This window comes from Ranitomeya imitator, chromosome 2 (assembly GCF_032444005.1).
Source record: "Ranitomeya imitator isolate aRanImi1 chromosome 2, aRanImi1.pri, whole genome shotgun sequence".
In the NCBI taxonomy this organism is placed as follows: domain Eukaryota; kingdom Metazoa; phylum Chordata; class Amphibia; order Anura; family Dendrobatidae; genus Ranitomeya; species Ranitomeya imitator.
The window spans coordinates 435,429,912-435,451,335 of record NC_091283.1 but is presented as its reverse complement, the minus strand read 5'-3'; the positions used below and the strand labels follow the sequence as shown (position 1 = coordinate 435,451,335).

The 21,424-nt window shown below is 45.5% G+C and overlaps 1 protein-coding gene across 22 annotated transcripts in view; it reads left to right on the top strand.

The window, feature by feature from the left end:
• BCAS1 (brain enriched myelin associated protein 1) overlaps positions 1 to 21,424 on the top strand; it is a 197,315-nt gene that overhangs the window by 13,671 nt on the left and 162,220 nt on the right. For 17 of the 22 annotated variants that reach the window (XM_069750917.1, XM_069750908.1, XM_069750906.1 and 14 more), the window contains exon 2: positions 15,400 to 15,481. The exons of 3 other annotated variants lie outside the window; for them this stretch is intronic. In XM_069750917.1, the coding sequence (XP_069607018.1) occupies positions 15,410 to 15,481 (72 nt within the window). In that variant the 5' untranslated portion in view covers positions 15,400 to 15,409. Of the gene's footprint in view, positions 1 to 15,396; positions 15,482 to 21,424 lie in introns of all 22 variants that reach the window. 2 more of the 22 variants (XM_069750909.1, XM_069750901.1) reach the window with 1 other exon arrangement.

Sequence of the window (21,424 nt, the reverse complement as noted above, 5' to 3'; positions counted from 1 at the left end):
GATCGCTACGACGGTACGATTCGTGACGTTCCAGCGATATCGTTACGATATCGCTGTGTCTGACACGCAGCAGCGATCAGGGATCCTGCTGAGAATCGTACGTCGTAGCAGATCGTTTAGAACTTTCTTTCGTCGCTGGATCTCCCGCTGGCATCGCTAGATCGGTGTGTGTGACACCGATCTAGCGATGCGATCTAGCGATGCGTTCGCTTGTAACCAGGGTAAACATCGGGTTACTAAGCGCAGGGCCGCGCTTAGTAACCCGATGTTTACCCTGGTTACAAGCGTAAAACTAAAAAAAAACAAACAGCACATACTTACATTCTGGTGTCCGTCAGGTCCCTTGCCGTCTGCTTCCCGCACTCAGTGACTGCCGGCCGTAAAGTGAAAGCAGAGCACAGCGGTGACGTCACCGCTGTGCTGTGCTTTCACTTTCACTTTACGGCCGGCAGTCAGTGCGGGAAGCAGACGACAAGGGACCTGACGGACACCGGAATGTAAGTATGTGATGTTTGTTTTTTTTTACGCTGGTAACCAGGGTAAACATCGGGTTACTAAGCGCGGTCCTGCGCTTAGTAACCCGATGTTTACCCTGGTTACCCGGGTACCTCGGCATCGTTGGTCACTGGAGAGCTGTCTGTGTGACAGCTCCCCAGCGACCACACTACGATTTACCTACGATCACGGCCAGGTCATATCGCTGGTCGTGATCGTAGGTAAATCGTATAGTGTGACGGTACCCTAAGTCTCAGTCTAAAAATACTCCTGCATGCCTCCGGGGAAGCAAAAACTTAAATCAAGCCTTAAAGGACATCTGTCAGTAGGATTACTCCTCCTAAGCTACCTATATGGGCATGTAAGTCATATGAAGCTGAATAAAATGACACCTTGATGTCTGTGATCCAATGTCTTATACCCGAAAAATCCATATTTTTCTTAATTTGTAAATGAGCTGTTAAGATCAATGGGCTGGACATAGATCTCCCTGAGAATCTGCCTCCAGAGATTATTTTAAATAAAAGAAGGCGTTACCAGGGGGATACATATAATAGCTGAGAGTCTGCTCTCTTGATATGCATGTCTTAAACTGGTAAGTAACGCCTCCTTTCATTTAAAATAATTTCTGGAGGTATTTTCTCAGGAAGATCAACAGTGGGTACCGAAAGTTTTCAGACCCCTTAAAATTTTTCACTCTTTGTTTCATTGCAGCCATTTGGTAAATTCAAAAAAGTTCATTTTTTTCCTCATTAATGTACACTCTGCACCGCATCTTGACTGAAAAAAAAACATGTCTGAAGTCAAGTCTCTTACCACGCATGCGTGTTGATGAAAGGGATCAGTATAAAAAAGTAAATGAAGCGCTGATATTAGCTTATAGGGAGTAAATCCTGCTGACTGGTTCCATTTTAAAGGGTTGTTCATCACTCGGACAACTCCTTCTCAATCACTATGTTCCCACGAAGTAAAATAATATTTACTCACCTCAGGTGCCATTCCATCGGTGTTGACACTGGTTCTCCGGGGGCTTTCATGACATTGTTATGTCACGTGATTCCTGTGACCAATCAGGGGCCATTTCACCGTGCCCTCTTTTGGATGTATTGGACATCTGGATATAGTGAGAGCTGCGATTGCGCTCTCACTTCCTCTAGATTTAACTACACAGTCCAATATATTTTCTTTTTAACCCCTTCCCGACCTTTGACGCCACGTAGGCGTCATGAAAGTCGGTGCCAATCCGACCTGTGACGCCTATGTGGCGTCATGGAAAGATCGCGTCCCTGCAGATCGGGTGAAAGGGTTAACTTCCATTTCACCCGATCTGCAGGGACAGATGGCTATGTGGCTATGATCGCTCAGATTGGCTGTTGAAAGTGAAACTGCCAATCAGAGCGATTTGTAATATTTCACCTATTAAAAATGGTGAAATATTACAATCCAGCCATGGCCGATGCTGCAATATCATCCGCCATGGCTGGAAACACTAATGCGCCCCCACCCCACCACACCGATCGCCCCCCCAAGCCACCGATCTGTCCGGTACACTGCTCTGGCTCCCCTCCGTCCTGTGCTCCGCTCCCCCCGTGCTAATGTCCGCTCCCCCGTGCTCCAATCACCCCCCCGTGCTCCGATCCAACCCCCCTGCACTGCGAACCACCCCATGCTCCGTTCCACCCCCCCGTGCTCCGTTCCACCCCCCCGCGCTCCGATCACCCCTCCATGCTCCGATCCCCCCCGTGCTCCCCCCCACCCCATCATACTTACCGATCCTGCTGGGGTCCGTCCGTCTTCTCCCTGGGCGCCGCCATCTTCCAAAATGGCGGGCGCATGCGCAGTGCGCCCGCCGAATCTGCCGGCCGGCAGATTCGTTCCAAAGTGCATTTTGATCACTGAGATTGATTATATCTCAGTGATCAAAATAAAAAAAATAATAAATGACCCCCCCCCCCCCCTTTGTCACCCCCATAGGTAGGGACAATAAAAAAATAAAGAATTTTTTTTTTTCACTAAGGTCAGAATAGGGTTAGGGCTAGGGTTAGGGCTAGGGTTAGGGTTAGGGCTAGGGCTAGGGCTAGGGTTAGGGTTAGAGTTAGGGCTAGGGTTAGGGCTAGGGTTTCGGTATGTGCACACGTATTCTGGTCCTCTGCGGATTTTTCCGCTGCGGATTTGATAAATCCGCAGTGCTAAACCGCTGCGGATTTATGGCGGATTTACCGCGGTTTTTTTGCGCATTTCACTGCGGTTTTACAACTGCGATTTTCTATTGGAGCAGTTGTAAAACCGCTGCGGAATCCGCAGAAACAAGTGACATTCTGCAGAATGTAAACCGCTGCGTTTCCGTGCAGTTTTTCTGCAGCACGTGTACAGCGATTTTTGTTTCCCATAGGTTTACATTGAACTTTAAACTCATGGGAAACTGCTGCGGATCCGGAACGTTTTCCGCAGTGTGTGCACATACCTTTAGAATTAGGCTATGTGCACACGGTGCGGATTTGGCTGCGGATCCGCAGCGGATTGGCCGCTGCAGATTCGCAGCAGTGTTCCATCAGGTTTACAGTACCATGTAAACCTATGGAAAACTAAATCCGCTGTGCCCATGGTGCGGAAAATACCGCGCGGAAACGCTGCGTTGTATTTTCCGCAGCATGTCAATTCTTTGTGCGGAATCCGCAGCGTTTTACACCTGTTCCTCAATAGGAATCCACAGCTGAAATCCGCACAAAAAACGCTGGAAATCCGCGGTAAATCCACAGGTAAAACGCAGTGCCTTTTACCCGCGGATTTTTCAAAAATGATGCTGAAAAATCTCACACGAATCCGCAACGTGGGCACATAGCCTTAGGGTTAGGGTTGGAATTAGGGTTGTGGTTAGGGTTGTGATTAGGGTTATGGCTATAGTTGGGATTAGGGTTAGGGGTGTGTTGGGGTTAGTGTTGGAGGTAGAATTGAGGGGTTTCCACTGTTTAGGCACATCAGGGGTCTCCAAACGCAACATGGCGCCACCATTGATTCCAGCCAATCTTGTATTCAAAAAGTCAAATGCTGCTCCCTCACTTCCGAGCCCCGACGTGCACCCAAACAGTGGTTTATCCCCTCATATGGGGTACCAGCATACTCAGGACAAACTGCGCAACAATTACTGGGGTCCAATTTCTCCTGTTGATTTTTTATTTTCACGGCTCTGCGTTGTAAACGTCTGTGAAGCACTTGGGGGTTCAAAGTGCTCACCACATATCTACATAAGTTCTTTAGGGGGTCTAATTTCTAAAATGGGGTCACTTGTGGGGGGTTTCTACTGTTTAGGCACACCAAGGGCTCTGCAAACGCAACGTGACGCCCGCAGACCATTCCATCAAAGTCTGCATTTCAAAAGTCACTACTTCACTTCTGAGCCCCGACGTGTGCCCAAACAGTGGTTTACCCCCACACATGGGGTATCAGGGTACTCAGGAGAAACTGGACAACAACTTTTGGGGTCCAATTTCTTCTGTAACCCTTGGGAAAATAAAAAATTCTGGGCTAAATAATTATTTTTGAGGAAAGAAAACGTATTTATTATTCTCACGGCTCTGCATTATAAACTTCTGTGAAGCACTTGGGGGTTCAAAGTGCTCACCACACATCTAGATAAGTTCCTTTCGGGGTCTAGTTTCCAAAATGGGGTCACTTGTGGGGGTTTCTACTGTTTAGCCACATCAGGGGCTCTGCAAACGCAACGTAACGCCCGCAGAGCATTCCATCAAAGTCTGCATTTCAAAACGTCACTACTTCACTTCCGAGCCCCGGCATGCGCCCAAACAGTGGTTTACCCCCACATATGGGGTATCAGCGTACTCAGGAGAAACTGGACAACAACTTTTTGGGTCAAATTTCTCCTGTTACCCTTGGGAAAATAAAAAATTGCAGGCTAAAAGATCATTTTTGAGAAAATAATTTTTTTTTTATTTTCATGGCTCTGCGTTATAAACTTCTGTGAAGCACTTGGGGGTTCAAAGTCCTCACCACACATCTAGATTAGTTCCTTTGGGGGTCTAGTTTCCAAAATTGGGTCATTTGTGGGGGATCTGCAATGTTTAGGCACACAGGGGCTCTCCAAACGTGACATGGTGTCCGCTAATGATTGGAGCTAATTTTCCATTTAAAAAGCCAAATGGAGTGCCTTCCCTTCCGAGCCCTGCCGTGCGCCCAAACAGTGGTTTACCCCCACATATGGGGTATCAGCGTACTCAGGACAAACTGGACAACAACATTTGGAGTCCAATTTCTCCTATTACCCTTGGCAAAATAGGAAATTCCAGGCTAAAAAATCATTTTTGAGGAAAGAAAAATTATTTTTTATTTTTTTGGCTCCGCGCTATAAACTTCTGTGAAGCACCTGGGGGGTAAAGTGCTCAATATGCATCTAGATAAGTTCCTTGGGGGGTCTAGTTTCCAAAATGGGGTCACTTGTGGGGGAGCTCCAATGTTTAGGCACACAGGGGCTCTCCAAACGTGACATGGTGTCCGCTAACAATTGGAGCTAATTTTCCATTCAAAAAGTCAAATGGCGCGCCTTCCCACCCGAGCCCTGCCGTGTGCCCAAACAGTGGTTTACCCCCACATGTGAGGTATTGGTGTACTCAGGAGAAATTGCCCAACAAATTTTAGGATCCATTTTATCCTGTTGCCCATGTGAAAATGAAAAAATTAAGGCTAAAAGAATTTTTTTGTGAAAAAAAAGTACTTTTTCATTTTTACGGATCAATTTGTGAAGCACCTTGGGGTTGAAAGTGCTCACTAGGCATCTAGATAAGTTCCTTGGGGCGTCTAGTTTCCAAAATGGGGTCACTTGTGGGGGAGCTCCAATTTCTAGGCACACGGGGGCTCTCCAAACGTGACATGGTGTCCGCTAAAGAGTGGAGCCAATTTTTCATTCAAAAAGTCAAATGGCGCTCCTTCCCTTCCAAGCCCTGCCGTGCGCCCAAACAGTGGTTTATCCCCACATATGAGGTATCAGCGTACTCAGGACAAATTGGACAACAACTTTCGTGGTTCAGTTTCTCCTTTTACCATTGGGAAAATAAAAAAATTGTTGCTAAAAAAAAATTTTTGTGACTAAAAAGTTAAATGTTCGTTTTTTCCTTCCATGTTGCTTCTGCTGCTGTGAAGTACCTGAAGGGTTAATAAACTTCTTGAATGTGGTTTTGAGTACCCTGAGGGGTGCATTTTTTAGAATGGTGTCACTTTTGGGTATTTTCAGCCATATAGACCCCTCAAACTGACTTCAAATGTGAGGTGGTCCCTAAAAAAAATGGTTTTGTTAATTTCGTTGTAAAAATGAGAAATCGCTGGTCAAATTTTAACCCTTATAACTTCCTGGCAAAAAAAAATTTTGTTTCCAAAATTGTGCTGATGTAAAGTATACATGTGGGAAATGTTATTTATTAACTATTTTGTGTCACATAACTCTCTGGTTTAACAGAATAAAAATTCAAAATGTGAAAATTGCGAAATTTTCAAAATTTTCGCCAAATTTCTGTTTTTATCACAAATAAACGCAGAATTTATTGACCTAAATTTACCACTAACATGAAGCCCAATATGTCACGAAAAAGCAATCTCAGACCCGCTAGGATTCGTTGAAGCGTTCCTGAGTTATTACCTCATAAAGGGACACTGGTCAGAATTGCAAAAAACGGCAAGGTCTTTAAGGTCAAAATAGGCTGGGTCATGAAGGGGTTAAAGAATACAACCTCAAAAGATTAAGATAAATACACAACTCAAAAAAATATTTTCAGGATAAGAGGGTCCATTCAAAGAGCGTTTTTTGGTAAAAATAACAAATATTTTATTTTCAGAAATACATAAATATTAAAAATTCAAGCAGGTATTGCCAATAGTGACAAATTCAAGCAAGTATTTATATAACGATTGGCTTCTTTTTTTTTTTTACTCCAGAAAGGTCTTCAAAAATTGGACAAAACTATTGCAATATATATAGGTCTCAAAAATAATCCCTGTAAAATGCATGTGCTAAGCAATAGAAGATTTATAAGGCCAAATGAGCTCTATTGGAGAAAAAAAGGATTTTGCCGCAAAGTTAAAACGGGCTAAAGTATTTGGAAATGTACTTACATAGAATGCCTCTAAGCTTACAACGCTAGAAAAGCTTGATTAGATGCCACCACCCTGACGACGCCGTTTCGCCATATGCTTCTTCAAAAAGGGGCCTAAGGTTAAGTTCCCACAATGCGTTTTTGGTGAGTTTTTGTAACCAAGTATTTTCGCTGAGCAAAAAAACACAGCATCTTACATTTTCATCAGAGTGGATGGGATTTATAGAAATCTCATGCCCACTGTGTGTTTTTTTCTTTTTTACTCAGTGTTCACTCACCTGCAGTGTGTGTTTCAACTTGGCAACATGGCAATTTCTCTGGCGGGTACGCTGAGCTTTATGTACAGATTTTTCCTAAGCACTTTCATTAGATGTGAAAAATATAGAGGGAAAAAAACACATGTAGTCCACATATGACTGTATCAATAGAGTCAAATAGCAAGAAGTATCTAAAACAAAGCAACTTCATATAAAACATGACATACCCAAAAAAAACAAAATGGAGTGTTAAAAATGCTAGTAAAATGCATGTAAAAAACGCACCAGAAAACCGAATTTATAGGTTCAGAAATGGTGAAGAAAATCTGCAAAATAAAAAACTCGGAAACACCGCATTTATGGACATACTTCCTTGTGAGAACAATATTTTAGGCTACGCACCTTTTGTCAGGCTTAATATGAACACAAAAACATGGTATAATATAGGAAAGTATAACAGGTATACAAAGTAACAAGGTGCCAAACAATCAGAACAGGTGATCGATCACGGTAGGTGAAATATCAGATATAGCAATCAAAAATCTGCAATGCAGAAATTTTTTGTTTTAAGAGCCACAGGGAATATAATAATACAATAGATGTGACTTACAACATCAGGAAGTATATTGTCATTCGCCTGTGGTCATGTGGAGACTGAAGTATGATGTGAAAAATGATTTGTAAAACTGACTCAGATGGTAGATAAAAGAGCCAGAAAATTATAATATAAGAGAGTAACCGAGAGACCTCAACAGGTAGAATGATTTATACAAAAGGAACATGTGCATTGGTCACAACCGTCCCTGATTCAGTGGGACTGTATCATTTTGAGGGAGCAGTCCCACTGTCCCGGCAGGTGAGGGATTTGTCCCATTCCCTCTGTCCCGGCAGGTAAGGGATTTGATCCAGTTCCGCTGTCCCGGCAGGTGAGGGATTTGTCCCAGTCCCGCTGTCCCGGCAGGTGAGGGATTTGTCCCAGTCCCGCTGTCCCGGCAGGTGAGGAATTTGTCCCAGTCCCGCTGTCCCGGCAGGTGAGGGATTTCTCCCAGTCCCGCTGTCCCGGCAGGTGAGGGATTTGTCCCATTCCCTTTGTCCCGGCAGGTGAGGGATTTGACACAGTCCCGCTGTCTCGGCAGGTGAGGGATTTGTCCCAGTCCCGCTGTCGCGTCTGGTGAGAGATTTGTCCCAGTCCCGCTGTCCCAGCAGGTGAGGGATTTGTTCCAGTCCCGCTGTCCTGGCAGGTGAGGAATTTCTCCCAGTCCCGCTGTCCTGGCAGGTGAGGGATTTGTCCCAGTCCCGCTGTCCTGGCTGTGTTCACATATAGCGTGAATGCTGTGTTTTTTCTCCTGCTTCTTTTACATAGAAATTCTGCTGTTTAATTGTCCAAGCAAAGTGCAGGTCTTTTCATGAGAATTGCGCCCCCTGTGGTCTAAACGCACTGCTGAATTGTGTGGTTTTAGAGATTTTTTTCTCTCTTGTCTTCTATGTGGAGCATGTAAAACATGTAAAAAATGGCAGGTACTTTTTTAAAGTGCAGAATCAAAGGTTTCTGTACTATAAAAAGGAGTAAAATAATGCTGCTTCACATCTGCACCAAAATAGATCAAATAAGGGGGAATGGACATAAAAATTGCAGCAACGTGATAATCAGAGAAGATTGCTATTGTGTAGTTTGGTGTGGACAGCTGCAGAAAACAAAAAAACCGCAGGATTTATTCAACGTGTGAACATGGCCTTACACATACAAAAAAGACAGACGTCGTATAGTGAAGATTATATAAAAATTAAAAAGCTCTGGCTGCAACAACTCTGATTGGATGAACAAAACATAAATCCACAGGTCCCAACCAGAGAGGAGCAGTATGCACAGATGGCGTCGCATTAGCTCTGACCAATCAAAAGCTGCGCCGAGGAAGGTAATAGATTCGCAGGCCTCCCTCCAGCCGCCAGGTAGCACTGACCTGGACGCTAGGCTTGAGTCCAGTGAATTGATCAGTTCCCAAAGGTCCTGGATACAGTTGGACAGAATTTGGTCTGCTCCCTGCAGTCTCGGGCAACTGTTGAATGTCCCTTAGGCCAGGATCACACACAGCGAGATACGGCCGAGTCTCGCACGTTAAAACCAAGCTCTGGCACCGGCACTCCAGAGCGGAGCGTGCGGCCGCATAGCAATGACATGGAACCGCACGCTCTGCTCCGGAGTGCCGGTGCCAGAACGTGGTTTTAACCTGCGAGACTCGGCCGTATCTCGCTGTGTGTGATCCCGGGCTTACTGTCACAACCCCCTCTGGCACCGCCTCCTGCCAGGGTAGAAATAAATTGTAAATGGGTGTGGTCAGGGGCGTGGTAATAATTTGCCGCAGCGTTGTGTGGCGCATGATTTGTCCCTCTTTCTATTCTTCAAACATTGGGAGGTTTGCACATGTGTAAAATGATAGAGAGAGGGATATGCACCGAGAGCGAGTGACGGGATAAATCATAAGGCCAAGGTGTCTTTAGTGAGGCGGAATAGTGGGTAGCACAAAATAGTTTAAAAAAAAAAAACATTTCCCACATGTCTACTTTACATCAGCAAAATTTTTGAATGTAATTTTTTTTGTTAGGAAGTTATAAGGGTGAAAAGTTGACCAGCGATTTCTCATTTTTACAACAAAATTTGCAAAACCATTTTTTTAGGGACCACCTCACATTTTAAGTGACTTTGATGGGCCTATATGACAGAAAATGCCCAACATTAACACCATTCTAAAAACTGCACCCCTCAAGGTACTCAAAACCATATTCAAGAAGTTTATTAACCCTCAAGGTGCCTCACAGGAATTTTTGGAATGTGGAAGGAAAAAATAAACATTTACTTTTCTTTCTCAAATATTTGCCTTTAAACCTATTTTTTTTTTTTACTTTCGAAGAGTAACAGGAGAAGATGGAATATACAGTTTGTTGTGCAATTTCTCTTCAGCATGCTGATAGCTCATATATGGGGATATCTGTTTGGGCACACGGCAGAGCTCGGAAGGGAAGGAGCACCATTTCACTTTTTGAATGTAAAATTTGCTGGCATAATTAGCGGACCCCATATCCTGTTTGGAGAGCCCCTGATAAGCCTAAACAGTGGAAACCCCCACAAGTGACACCATTTTTTAAACTAGACCCATTATGGAACTTATCTAGATGTGTGTTGAGCACCTTGAACAAACAGATGCTTCACAGAAGTTTATAACATAGAACTGTGAAAATAAAAACAAAATCTCATTTTTCCCAGATAAATCTATTTTAGCTCCAAATTTAGCATTTTCAAAAGGGTAACAGGAGAAAATGCTTCATAAAATTTGTTGTGCAATTTCTCCTGAGTACGCCGATACCCCATATGTGGGGGGATACTACTGTTTGGGTGCATGGCAGGGCTTGAAAGTGAAGGAGCCCCATTTGACTTTTTGAATGCAAAATTTGCTGGAATAATTAGCGGATGCCATGTCGCGTTTGGAGAGCCCCTGATGTGCCTAAATAGTGGAAACCCCCCACAAGTGACCCCATTTTGGAAACTAGACCCCTTTGGGAAATTATCTACATGTGTATTGAGCATCTTGAAACCCCGGGTTCTTCACAGAAGTTTATAACGTTAAAGCTGTGAAAATAAAAAAAAATCACATTTCTCCCGCAAAAATCTTTTTAGCTCCAAATTTTGTATTTTCACAAGGGTAACAGGAGAAAATGAACCCCAAAATTTGTTGTGCAACTTCTCCTGAGTTTACTGATATGCCATATGTGGTCAAAAACTACTTCTGAGCAAAGCTCAGAAGGGAAGTAGTGCCATATTAATGTGCAGATTGTGCTGCATTTGTTTCAGAGTGCCATGTTACATTGGCAGAGCTCCTGAGGTGCCAACACAGCAGAACCCCCCATAAGTGACCCCATTTTACAAACTAAAGCTCTCAATAAATTCATCTAGGGATGCAGTGATTATATTGATATCACAGGTGTATCAAAAACTTTTATACCATTGAGCAGTGAAGATAAAATAATTTATATTTATACCACCAAGATTGTGTTAGCCCCAAGTTTTACATTTTCAGACTGGGAAATGGGTAAAAATGGCACCAAAATTGGTCCCACAATTTCTACTGAACGTGGATATACCCCATATGTGGCTGTACAGTACTACTTGTTAGGCCGGTTTCACACGTCAGTGGCTCCGGTACGTGAGGTGACAGTTTCCTCACGTACCGGAGCCACTGACACACGTAGACACATTGAAATCAATGCATCTGTGCAGATGTCATTGATTTTTTGCGGACCATGTCTCCATGTGCCAAACACGGAGACATGTCAGTGTTTGTGGGAGCGCACGGATTACACGGACCCATTAAAGTCAATGGGTCCGTGTAAAACACGTACCGCACATGGACGTTGTCCATGTGCAGTCCGTGTGCCATGCAGGAGACAGCGCTACAGTAAGCGCTGTCCCCCCCACATGGTGCTGAAGCCGCGATTCATATCTTCTCTGCAGCAGCGTTTGCTGTAGAGAAGATATGAATACTCCTTAAAGATCCATAAAGATCCATGTCCCCACCCCCTGTGCGCCCGCCTGCTGTTATTAAAATACTCACCCGGCTCCCTCGCTGGCGCTGCTTCCTTTCCTGGCCGCACCTTCTACTGTATGAGCGGTCACGTGGGGCCGCTCATTTACAGTAATGAATATGCGGCTCCACCCCTATGGGAGTGTAAAGCTCCATGTGAACACCCCCCTCCCACCCCCTGTGCGCCCCCCGCTGTTATTAAAATACTCACCCGGCTCCCTCACTGGCTGGCGCTGCTTCCTGTCCTGGCCGCACCTTCTACTGTATGAGCAGTCACGTGGGGCCGCCCATTACAATCATGAATATGCAGCTCCACCTCCCATAGGGGTGGAGCCGCATATTCATTACTGTAAATGAGCGGCCCCTCGTGACCGCTCATACAGTAGAAGGTGCGGCCAGGACAGGAAGCAGCACCAGCCAGCGAGGGAGCGAGCCGGGTGAGTTTTTTAATAATAGCGGGGGCACAGGGGGGGGGGGGGTTGGCACATGGAGCTTTATTTTAAACACCATTATTCATATGTTCTCTACAGCAAACGCTGCTGCAGGGAAGATATGAATCGCGGCTTCAGCACCAGATGCAGGGGACAGCACTTAACTCTAGCGCTGTCTCCTGCATGGTGTGTGTGGTACCCAGTCGGCACACGGGCGGCACACGTGTGCCGCACGTGTGCCACACTGATGTGCCACAGAAACGCACGGGCACACGGACACAGATAATTCCGGTACCGATTTTTCCGGTACCGGAATTATCTGGACGTGTGGGACTGCCCTTATACGGAGAGACTCGGGAGGGACGGAGCGTATTTGCCTCCTGAAACGCAGATTTTCTTAGATTAGCTTGCAGACTCCATATAGTGAGCCCCTTAAGTGCTAGAAAAACAGAATCCCCCCTCAAGTGACCACATTATAACCCTTTAGGAATTCATCTACGTAGAGACGATTTTGACTCCATGGGTCTTTTCCAGAAACAAGCAGTAGTGGATGTTGCTGAGTGAAAATTGCAAACTGCCATTTGTAGTGACCAGTACATTATGCCCAGCCCATGCTTATAGAGACATGCACTTAGACGGGCTGTCATCACTACAGAAATGCCAAACATGTGGGCGCTAAATGTGGTTTAGGCACACTGGGGCTCAGAAAGGAGGTGGGCATTTAGATTTAGGAGCCGAGAATTTGCTGAATTTCTTTTGGGGGGGCAAGGAGCCTTTTCCAAAACCGTTGTACTATAACATAGAAGACGCCTATATTTCCATTAACAGATGACGGACCTGAGTAAGGACTTGCTTTTTTGTGGATTGAGCTGAAGCTTTTATTGGGAACATTTTGCATAACATTTATGATCACGTTTATCCGGCTTTCTGCGGAGCACTTAGATTTCCATCTAAATCTCTGAGTGACGTGACAGATGAAACCCCCGAGGGATCCATTCACTATAATGAGGCAGCAGCGTTACTCTGGACTCCGTCTGGCCTCTGTTCAGCTGTGACCTTCTTTACAACTGCGGATCTACAGCGTTTCTGCACTGCAAAAAACGCTGCGGATCCGCAGAGAATCCGCAATGTGTGCACATACCCTAAGTCTTGGAGTCATTTTAAAGATAAAATTATTTTTGCATCGCTTTATTTTGAGAGCAATATCTTTTTTATTTTTCCACCGATGGAGCTGTATGGTGGCTTGTTTTTTTGCGAGACAAGATGACATTTTCAGCGGCACCATTTTTATTTACATTATTTATTTGGTCGCGTTTTATTGCATTTTTGTTTGGCGGTAAGATGATAAAGCATTGTCTCAACTAGTAGGACAGGACGAGCAGGATCGTTACAGATGCAGCGATACCAAATATGTGTCCTTTTATTGTTTTTTTATTTACATAAATAAATTTATTTATTGGAAAAATATTTGTTTCTTTTTTTGTTTTTTGTGTGGGGATTTAAAAAACAATATTTTTACACTTTTTAATAATTTTTTCAACTTTTATACATTGTCCCATGCTGGGGCATCACTGCACAGTGTCAGATCGCTGATCTGATACTCTGCAATGCTTCTGCACTGAAGGGTATCACATCAGCATCTGACAGGTAGGGAAGAAGGCATGTCAGCGTCTGTTCTCAGCAGGTGCTCACAAGCCACCTTCTCTGCAGGACCCTGAAGGACTCCGAGGCCATCAGGACGTCGCGTATTGCAATCATGATGGAATGGATTCCCTGCGTGATGCTCCTCTATGTCGCTGTCACTACTGACAGTGACATCAGAGGGGTTAAATGCCCGCAATTGGTGCCAGCCCCGAGCACAGGTGTTGCTGCGGTGTGTGAGTTGACACCCGCACGTGATCGCTGCGGCGTTCAGCCTGAGGCTGGCAATCCTGCCACCATACATATACTGCTCTGCGGGAACACAGGAATTAAATGACGACATTCACTTTACCATATAACAAACTGAAAAGCTGGAAAAAAAAGGTGAAATAGTGACAAAAATGCAAGTCCGCCATTGTTTTTTCAGTTTCATTTTTTACAGTGTTTATTGTGTGGTAAAACTGACCTGGAACATGAGTCTCCGGGACGGTGCAATTACAGCAATATGAAGCCAACATAGTTTATTTATATTCTACTGGTTAAAATTTTTTTTTAAAAAATTAATAAAAATAGCTAGTTTTGTTTGCCACTTTCTATGGCAAGAATTTTATTTTTCTGTCAATGCAACTGTGTTGCGTGAGGGAGCTGTGCACTGGCAACCCAGTTATTCAGTGATTGACAGTGGCATCTATGAGTAATGGCAAAATAGCAGCGATCGGAGCTAGCTCCAGTCACTTGTGTTACAGGTAGATGCCGGCTGTATAACACAACTAGCACTCAGAAGGGAGGAAGGCTGCTGCACACAATAAAAGATCGAGAACTTAAATGTGACCTTTCAGCATGGGAATGCTGTACAACTGTAGGCAGCATGTTATAGAGGAGGAGATGCGCATATTAAAGGGAACCTGTCACCCCGAAAATCGAAAGTGAGCTAAGCCCACGGGCATCAGGGGCTTATTTATAGCATTCTGGAATGCTGTAGATAAGCCCCCGATGTATCCTGAAAGATGAGAAAAAAGGTTAGATTATACTCACCCAGGGGCGGTCCTGCTGTGTTCTGCTCCGATGGGCGTCGCGGTCCGGTCCGGGGCCTCCCATCTTCTTACGATGATGTCCTCTTCTTGTCTTCATGCTGTGGCTCCGGCTCAGGCGTACTTTGTCTGACCTGTTGAGGGCAGAGCAAAGTACTGCAGTGTGCAGGCACCGGGCCTCTCTGACCTTTCCCAGCGCATGCGCACCTTCGATTTTGGGGGTGACAGGTTTCCTTTAATAAATAATTTTGTGGAAGATGAATCAGTCTAACTTTTAATCCTCAAAATTCCTACTCATTGGTAGCTTAGGAGTCCAGGGGGCAGTTCTAGTCAGTGATTGACAGACTTCTCTGTATCCACACTTATAAAGGAAGACTGCTCAGCTTCTCCTGCCTGACAACACGCTGCCTGCAGATAGGACACTATGTACATTGTGATGGGCTCCCTCAGGTATGGACTGGGGATTAAATTCAGCCCTGGCATTTGAAATCACACAGGCCCATGGTGTCCCCATCCCCAATAACCAGATGGGATATATTACTAATATTACCCTGGATGGAAGAAAGGAAGATTTACTACAAGACTAATATTTCTAATTATACCCACGGCATGCTGAGGTAAGTGACAGAGTGATCGGCTTTGTGCTCTGTCACAACTGTTAACAGTATGAGTGTCTTGAGAACATTGATTCTGTTAACAACGTAGCACACAAGGCATCCCACAACCAGACCGGCCCTTCTGGCATTTGCCAGAATTGCCAAATGGCCAGTCCGGCCCTGGACTCCCTTGTTCACCTCAGTTACAGTCACATGCAGAATAAATCCCCAAAAAACACAGTTGTCATTATGAATTTGTTCTCTCAGCAGATTTCTTATCATGGGAAATGCAGTGAGCAGCTCAGAGTTTGAAGAGGAGCAAGAAGAACCCATAAAAGAAAGTAATCCGGAGGTACAAAGAGTATATTACAGTGAACCCACAGTTACCATTTATCTCCAATAAAACCATAAACGTGTCATTTGAAAATGTTCTCCTCACACAAACACCAGTCTTGATGAATACAACCTCACACTGTGTACAAACATTATATATCCAACTGTGCAGCATAATACATTATGTAACTGAGGATCTGTACAGGATAAGTAATGTAATGTATGCACACAGCGACTCCACCAGCAGAATAGTGAGTGCAGCTTTGGAGTATAATACAGGATGTAACTCAGGATCAGTACAGGATAAGTAATGTAATGTATGTACACAGTGACTGCACCAGCAGAATTGTGAGTGCAGCTCTGGAGTATCATACAGGATGTGACTCAGTATCAGTACAGGATAAGTAATGCAATATACAGTGGGGCAAAAAAGTATTTAGTCAGTCAGCAATAGTGCAAGTTCCTCCACTTTAAAAGATGAGAGGCGTCTGTAATTTACATCATAGGTAGACCTCAACTATGGGAGACAAACTGAGAAAAAAAAATCCAGAAAATCACATTGTCTGTTTTTTTTAACAATTTATTTGCATATTATGGTGGAAAATAAGTATTTGGTCAGAAACAAAATTTCATCTCAATACTTTGTAATATATCCTTTGTTGGCAATGACAGAGGTCAAACGTTTTCTGTAAGTCTTCACAAGGTTGCCACACACTGTTGTTGGTATGTTGGCCCATTCCTCCATGCAGATCTCCTCTAGAGCAGTGTTGTTTTTGGCTTTTCGCTTGGCAACACAGACTTTCAACTCCCTCCAAAGGTTTTCTATAGGGTTGAGATCTGGAGACTGGCTAGGCCACTCCAGCACCTTGAAATGCTTCTTACGAAGCCACTCCTTCGATGCCCTGGCGGTGTGCTTTGGATCATTGTCATGTTGAAAGAACCAGCCACGTTTCATCTTCAATGCCCTTGCTGATGGAAGGAGGTTTGCACTCAAAATCTCACGATACATGGCCCCATTCATTCTTTCATGTACCCGGATCAGTCGTCCTGGCCCCTTTGCAGAGAAACAGCCCCAAAGCATGATGTTTCCACCACCATGCTTTACAGTAGGTATGGTGTTTGATGGATGCAACTCAGTATTCTTTTTCCTCCAAACACGACAAGTTGTGTTTCTACCAAACAGTTCCAGTTTGGTTTCATCAGACCATAGGACATTCTCCCAAAACTCCTCTGGATCATCCAAATGCTCTCTAGCAAACTTCAAACGGGCCCGGACATGTACTGGCTTAAGCAGTGGGACACGTCTGGCACTGCAGGATCTGAGTCCATGGTGGCGTAGTGTGTTACTTATGGTAGGCCTTGTTACATTGGTCCCAGCTCTCTGCAGTTCATTCACTAGGTCCCCCCGCGTGGTTCTGGGATTTTTGCTCACCGTTCTTGTGATCATTCTGACCCCACGGGGTGGGATTTTGTGTGGAGCCCCAGATCGATGGAGATTATCAGTGGTCTTGTATGTCTTCCATTTTCTAATTATTGCTCCCACTGTTGATTTCTTCACTCCAAGCTGGTTGGCTATTGCAGATTCAGTCTTCCCAGCCTGGTGCAGGGCTACAATTTTGTTTCTGGTGTCCTTTGACAGCTCTTTGGTCTTCACCATAGTGGAGTTTGGAGTCAGACTGTTTGAGGGTGTGCACAGGTGTCTTTTTATACTGATAACAAGTTTAAACAGGTGCCATTACTACAGGTAATGAGTGGAGGAAAGAGGAGACTCTTAAAGAAGAAGTTACAGGTCTGTGAGAGCCAGAAATCTTGATTGTTTGTTTCTGACCAAATACTTATTTTCCACCATAATATGCAAATAAATTGTTAAAAAAACAGACAATGTGATTTTCTGGATTTTTTTTTCTCAGTTTGTCTCCCATAGTTGAGGTCTACCTATGATGTAAATTACAGACGCCTCTCATCTTTTAAAGTGGGGGAACATGCACTATTGCTGACTGACTAAATACTTTTTTGCCCCACTGTATATACACAGTAACTCCACCAGCAGAATAGTGAGTGCAGCTCTGGAGTATAATACAGGATGTAACTCAGGAATCAGGATCAGTACAGGATAAGTAATGTAATGTATGTATACAGTGACTCCACGAGCAGAATAGTGAGTGCAGCTCTGGAGTATAATACAGGATGTAACTCAGGATCAGTACAGGATAAGTAATGCAATGTATGTACACAGTTACTCCACCAGCAGAATAGTGAGTGCAGCTCTGGAGTATAATACAGGATGTAACGCAGGATCAGTACAGGATAAGTAATGTAATGTATGTACACAGTGACTCCACCAGCAGAATAGTGAGTGCAGCTCTGGAGTATAACACAGGATGTAACTCAGGATCAGTACAGGATATGTAAGAGGGTGGTGCTGTTATGGACAGTAAGGAACACGCTGTCACTTTAAGAGGCTGCACCCCCTTGTCTGGCATGATGGAATGTTCTGCTTCTCCACAGCAATAATCATTGTAATGAACTAGTCTGCGCAGAGTGCAGGTGTGGAGCTGGAGCAGCGTGTGTGAGCTGAGGCTGCTGAAGAAGACTTTTTGTGCTGATAGCTGAAAGAGAGAAGAACTATGTCCTGTTATAACTGCAAGAGGGCCACGAAGATACAGAGAAAGGGATTTACACTTTCCAGGAGCATCCCTAGGATCCAGAAGCAAGGAGAAGACCACGTTTCACAGAGCTGACAGAAAGTTGTGCGCACCACCGTATTAGACTGCTGGGGGCCCCCCTGGGACTGGACCTGATTCTCCAACATCACCATGAGTTTGTTCCCGTTTGGTGCACCTGTTAGGGCCTAGTGTAGGCTTCAATAGTCAGTACACGGGAGCCATGTGGCCTGCTTAGTAAAGGCCAGGGAGGTTATACGTAGAGTAGCATCATCACTCGTTTATTGTTTACTTTTGCTTGTTAGACATATTTTGAGTCTGTAATAGTTGGAGCACCGTGCTATTTTACGGAAAAGATAAAGTTTATTACTCTTCTAAATTGCCTGTTGCCATTGTATACCCCTGTTTGCATCTTCCTCATTCCCTTCATTCCTTACCTCCCAATAAATCTACCCTTTGTTGTTTGCACCTCATCTTGTGTACAGTAGTCTTCCTGCACCGTGGTGGTCCCCCGGCCATTGCTTCAAGTGGCGCTGCGAGCAGGGTACTGTCACCAAGATGGAGGCAGCAGACAGCAATGGCGGGAATGCTAATGTTAATGGAGATGCTGTGGGCATTGGTAGAACCCCTGCAAGGGCACTCCCTATGGGCACCATATTTAGTGCACTACCAAAGTTTGACGGCAAGAATATGCCACTCTCCGACTGGGTGTCCCGGCTGCAAAGCACCCTGAAGATTTATAACATCAGCCCAGACCTTGAAGTGGACATTGCATTAACTGCCCTAGAGGGAGAAGCCCGTAGAAACGTCTACCTACAACCAGAACTCACCCGCAGTACCTTGAAGGAGCTAGTGAAGTTCCTGGAAGAGATCTACGGCGAGACTGCTAGCGCCGGACACCTTCGCTCCAAATTTTTCTCTAGGCTGCAGTGGGAAGAAGAAGGAATTTCTTAGTATGCAACAGCACTGCAAGAAGTGTTAGCAGAGGTGCAGAGAAAGGAGGCACATGGATTTGGCGGCATGGGCTCTAAAGACCGGATACTCCGGGAGCAATTCATTCTGGGACTGCACAGCACATCCTTGAGGCAAGCAGTGTCAGAACGGGTCCGGGCAGATCTGGCTCTTACGTTTCGTCAAATCCTGGCAGAAACAGTGGCCCGAAGTAAAGAGAGCTATGCGTCTGGGGTGATGCGTGTCCCGGGCACCCATATCAGAGGGGACCCAAACCATCAGGAGGTGCTGGTCCAGGTGGTGCAAGACTTGCAGCGGTCCCTTGTCATCGTGCTAGAGAAACTGACCCAGATGGAGCAAAGAGTGGGGAACTACAACAGTCTGACCCACCGTACTCATGCAACCATACTTCAGCCCGACCGATAAGGGATCAGTGGGAGCAAGCCCCCTCCCGTCAGGCATCGGAGGCACGAGGACAGGCTCGAGGTACCCCCCGGCGAGGAGGAGGCATCCAATGCTGGGAATGTGGAGGACGGGGGCACCTTGCCAGAGACTGTTGAAACTATAATCAAGGCCAGCAGAAGCCGCCGTTAAACTACCAACCCCCGCAGTAGTGCGGCACTCTGCGGGGGAGGCGAGGAGAGAGGCCACTCCATATCATAACGAACACTTGATTGCTGGGAGCCCCATCCTATGTGCTGAATTCAAAGGAGTTCTAGTGGATTGCCTGATAGATACCGGGTTACAAGTGACAACGATGCCAGAAGCGTATTTCAAGCAGTATTTCCAGGACCTGGCCAAGTCAGAAAAAGAAACATTGATCCGGTTGTTTGCTGCCAACCAACAACCGATCCCGGTCACAGGGGTCGTGTGGATGAATATTCGAATCTGTGGGCAAGAAGTTGGGAGAAAAGGGATCCTGCTAGTCCATGAGCCTATCAAGGAAGATGTGCCTGTAGTACTGGGAATGAACATCCTACATGAACTCGATCAGATTATGTTTACCAAACGGGGACCTGGCTATTGGAAGAAGGCTACTACACATAAGCCTACTCAAGAAGCCCTTCAACGACTGATCCACGTCTGTGGGACGCAGAAGAGTGTGCCATCTTATCAGACGGTAGGGGCCATCAGGGCTCCTGGTAAAGAACCTGTAATCCTATCTCCCGAGTGAGAAACTATAGTATACCTTCCAGTGGGGACTCACCGCAACCTTGACGGGTTGGAAGTGGTTGCTCAGCCTGTGGTGGGCGGAGGAGTGGACCAAGAAGCCATGATAGCTCGTATGATAGCTGTTGTCCAGAGAGGACATCTCCCCATAAGAGCTTTGAATGTGGGACCCGGGGAGGTCACCTTGCCACAAGGGACAGATCTGGCCCTGGTCTACCTACATAAGGGTGAAGTGGTGAGTCAGAAGGAGATGTCTTTATCACTGAAAAAAGGCGTGGGGTGGACCCTAGCAGTTGCTGTGGGGGACGAAGAGATGCCATCCCCGGAGTGGAGTGGACGGGTCATCCTTGATCAAATGGAAGTGGATGTGAAGGCTCTGGGCCCTGAGCATGTGCAAGCAATAGAAACTATGTTGTGGGAAAATTAGGCCGCATTCGCCCGTCATGCCAAAGATTTTGGTTGTACTGAAGCCATCACACATGAGATACCGACTGGGGAAGCTCGTCCAATTCGAAAACGATACCGGCAGATCCCGCCCAAGATGTATCAAGAGGTGAAAACATTACTGAGGCAGATGCTGGATTCAGGAGTGGTGCGGAGTAGTCAGAGCCCTTGAGCAGCCCCGGTGGTACTCGTCAAGAAAAAGGATGGGACCATCCGGTTCTGTGTAGATTACAGGAAACTCAATGCCTGCACTGTTCGAGACTCGTATCTGTTGCCCCACATCGAGGAATCCTTGACAGCGTTGGGGAAATCCAAGGACTTCTCCACCCTGGACCTAGCAAGCGGATACTGGCAAGGAGCCGTGGCAGAGAAAGACAAAAGCAGAAGCCTGGCAAACAAGAGAGAGATGATCTGGACTCTGAAATGAGGAGTGTGTTACATCGGGGGGATAGACTGGAGGTGCGAGAGTCAGTGCTATATCATAAGAGGCAACAGCCAAAAGATATGGAAGTAAGGTTGCAAGTTGTCATCCCAGGAAGAATGGCTCACGAAGTTGCTACAGAAGCCCATGAATTTGGAGCGCACTTCGGCCCCACGAAGATCTACCAATGGTTACAACGGTATGTGTATTGCCCCCGGTTGGAGTTTGTGGTGGAAGAGGTTTGCCGACAATGTCGAGTATGTGACCTCATTAAGAGTACCGAACAGAGGGCACCCATCCAGACCATGCAAAC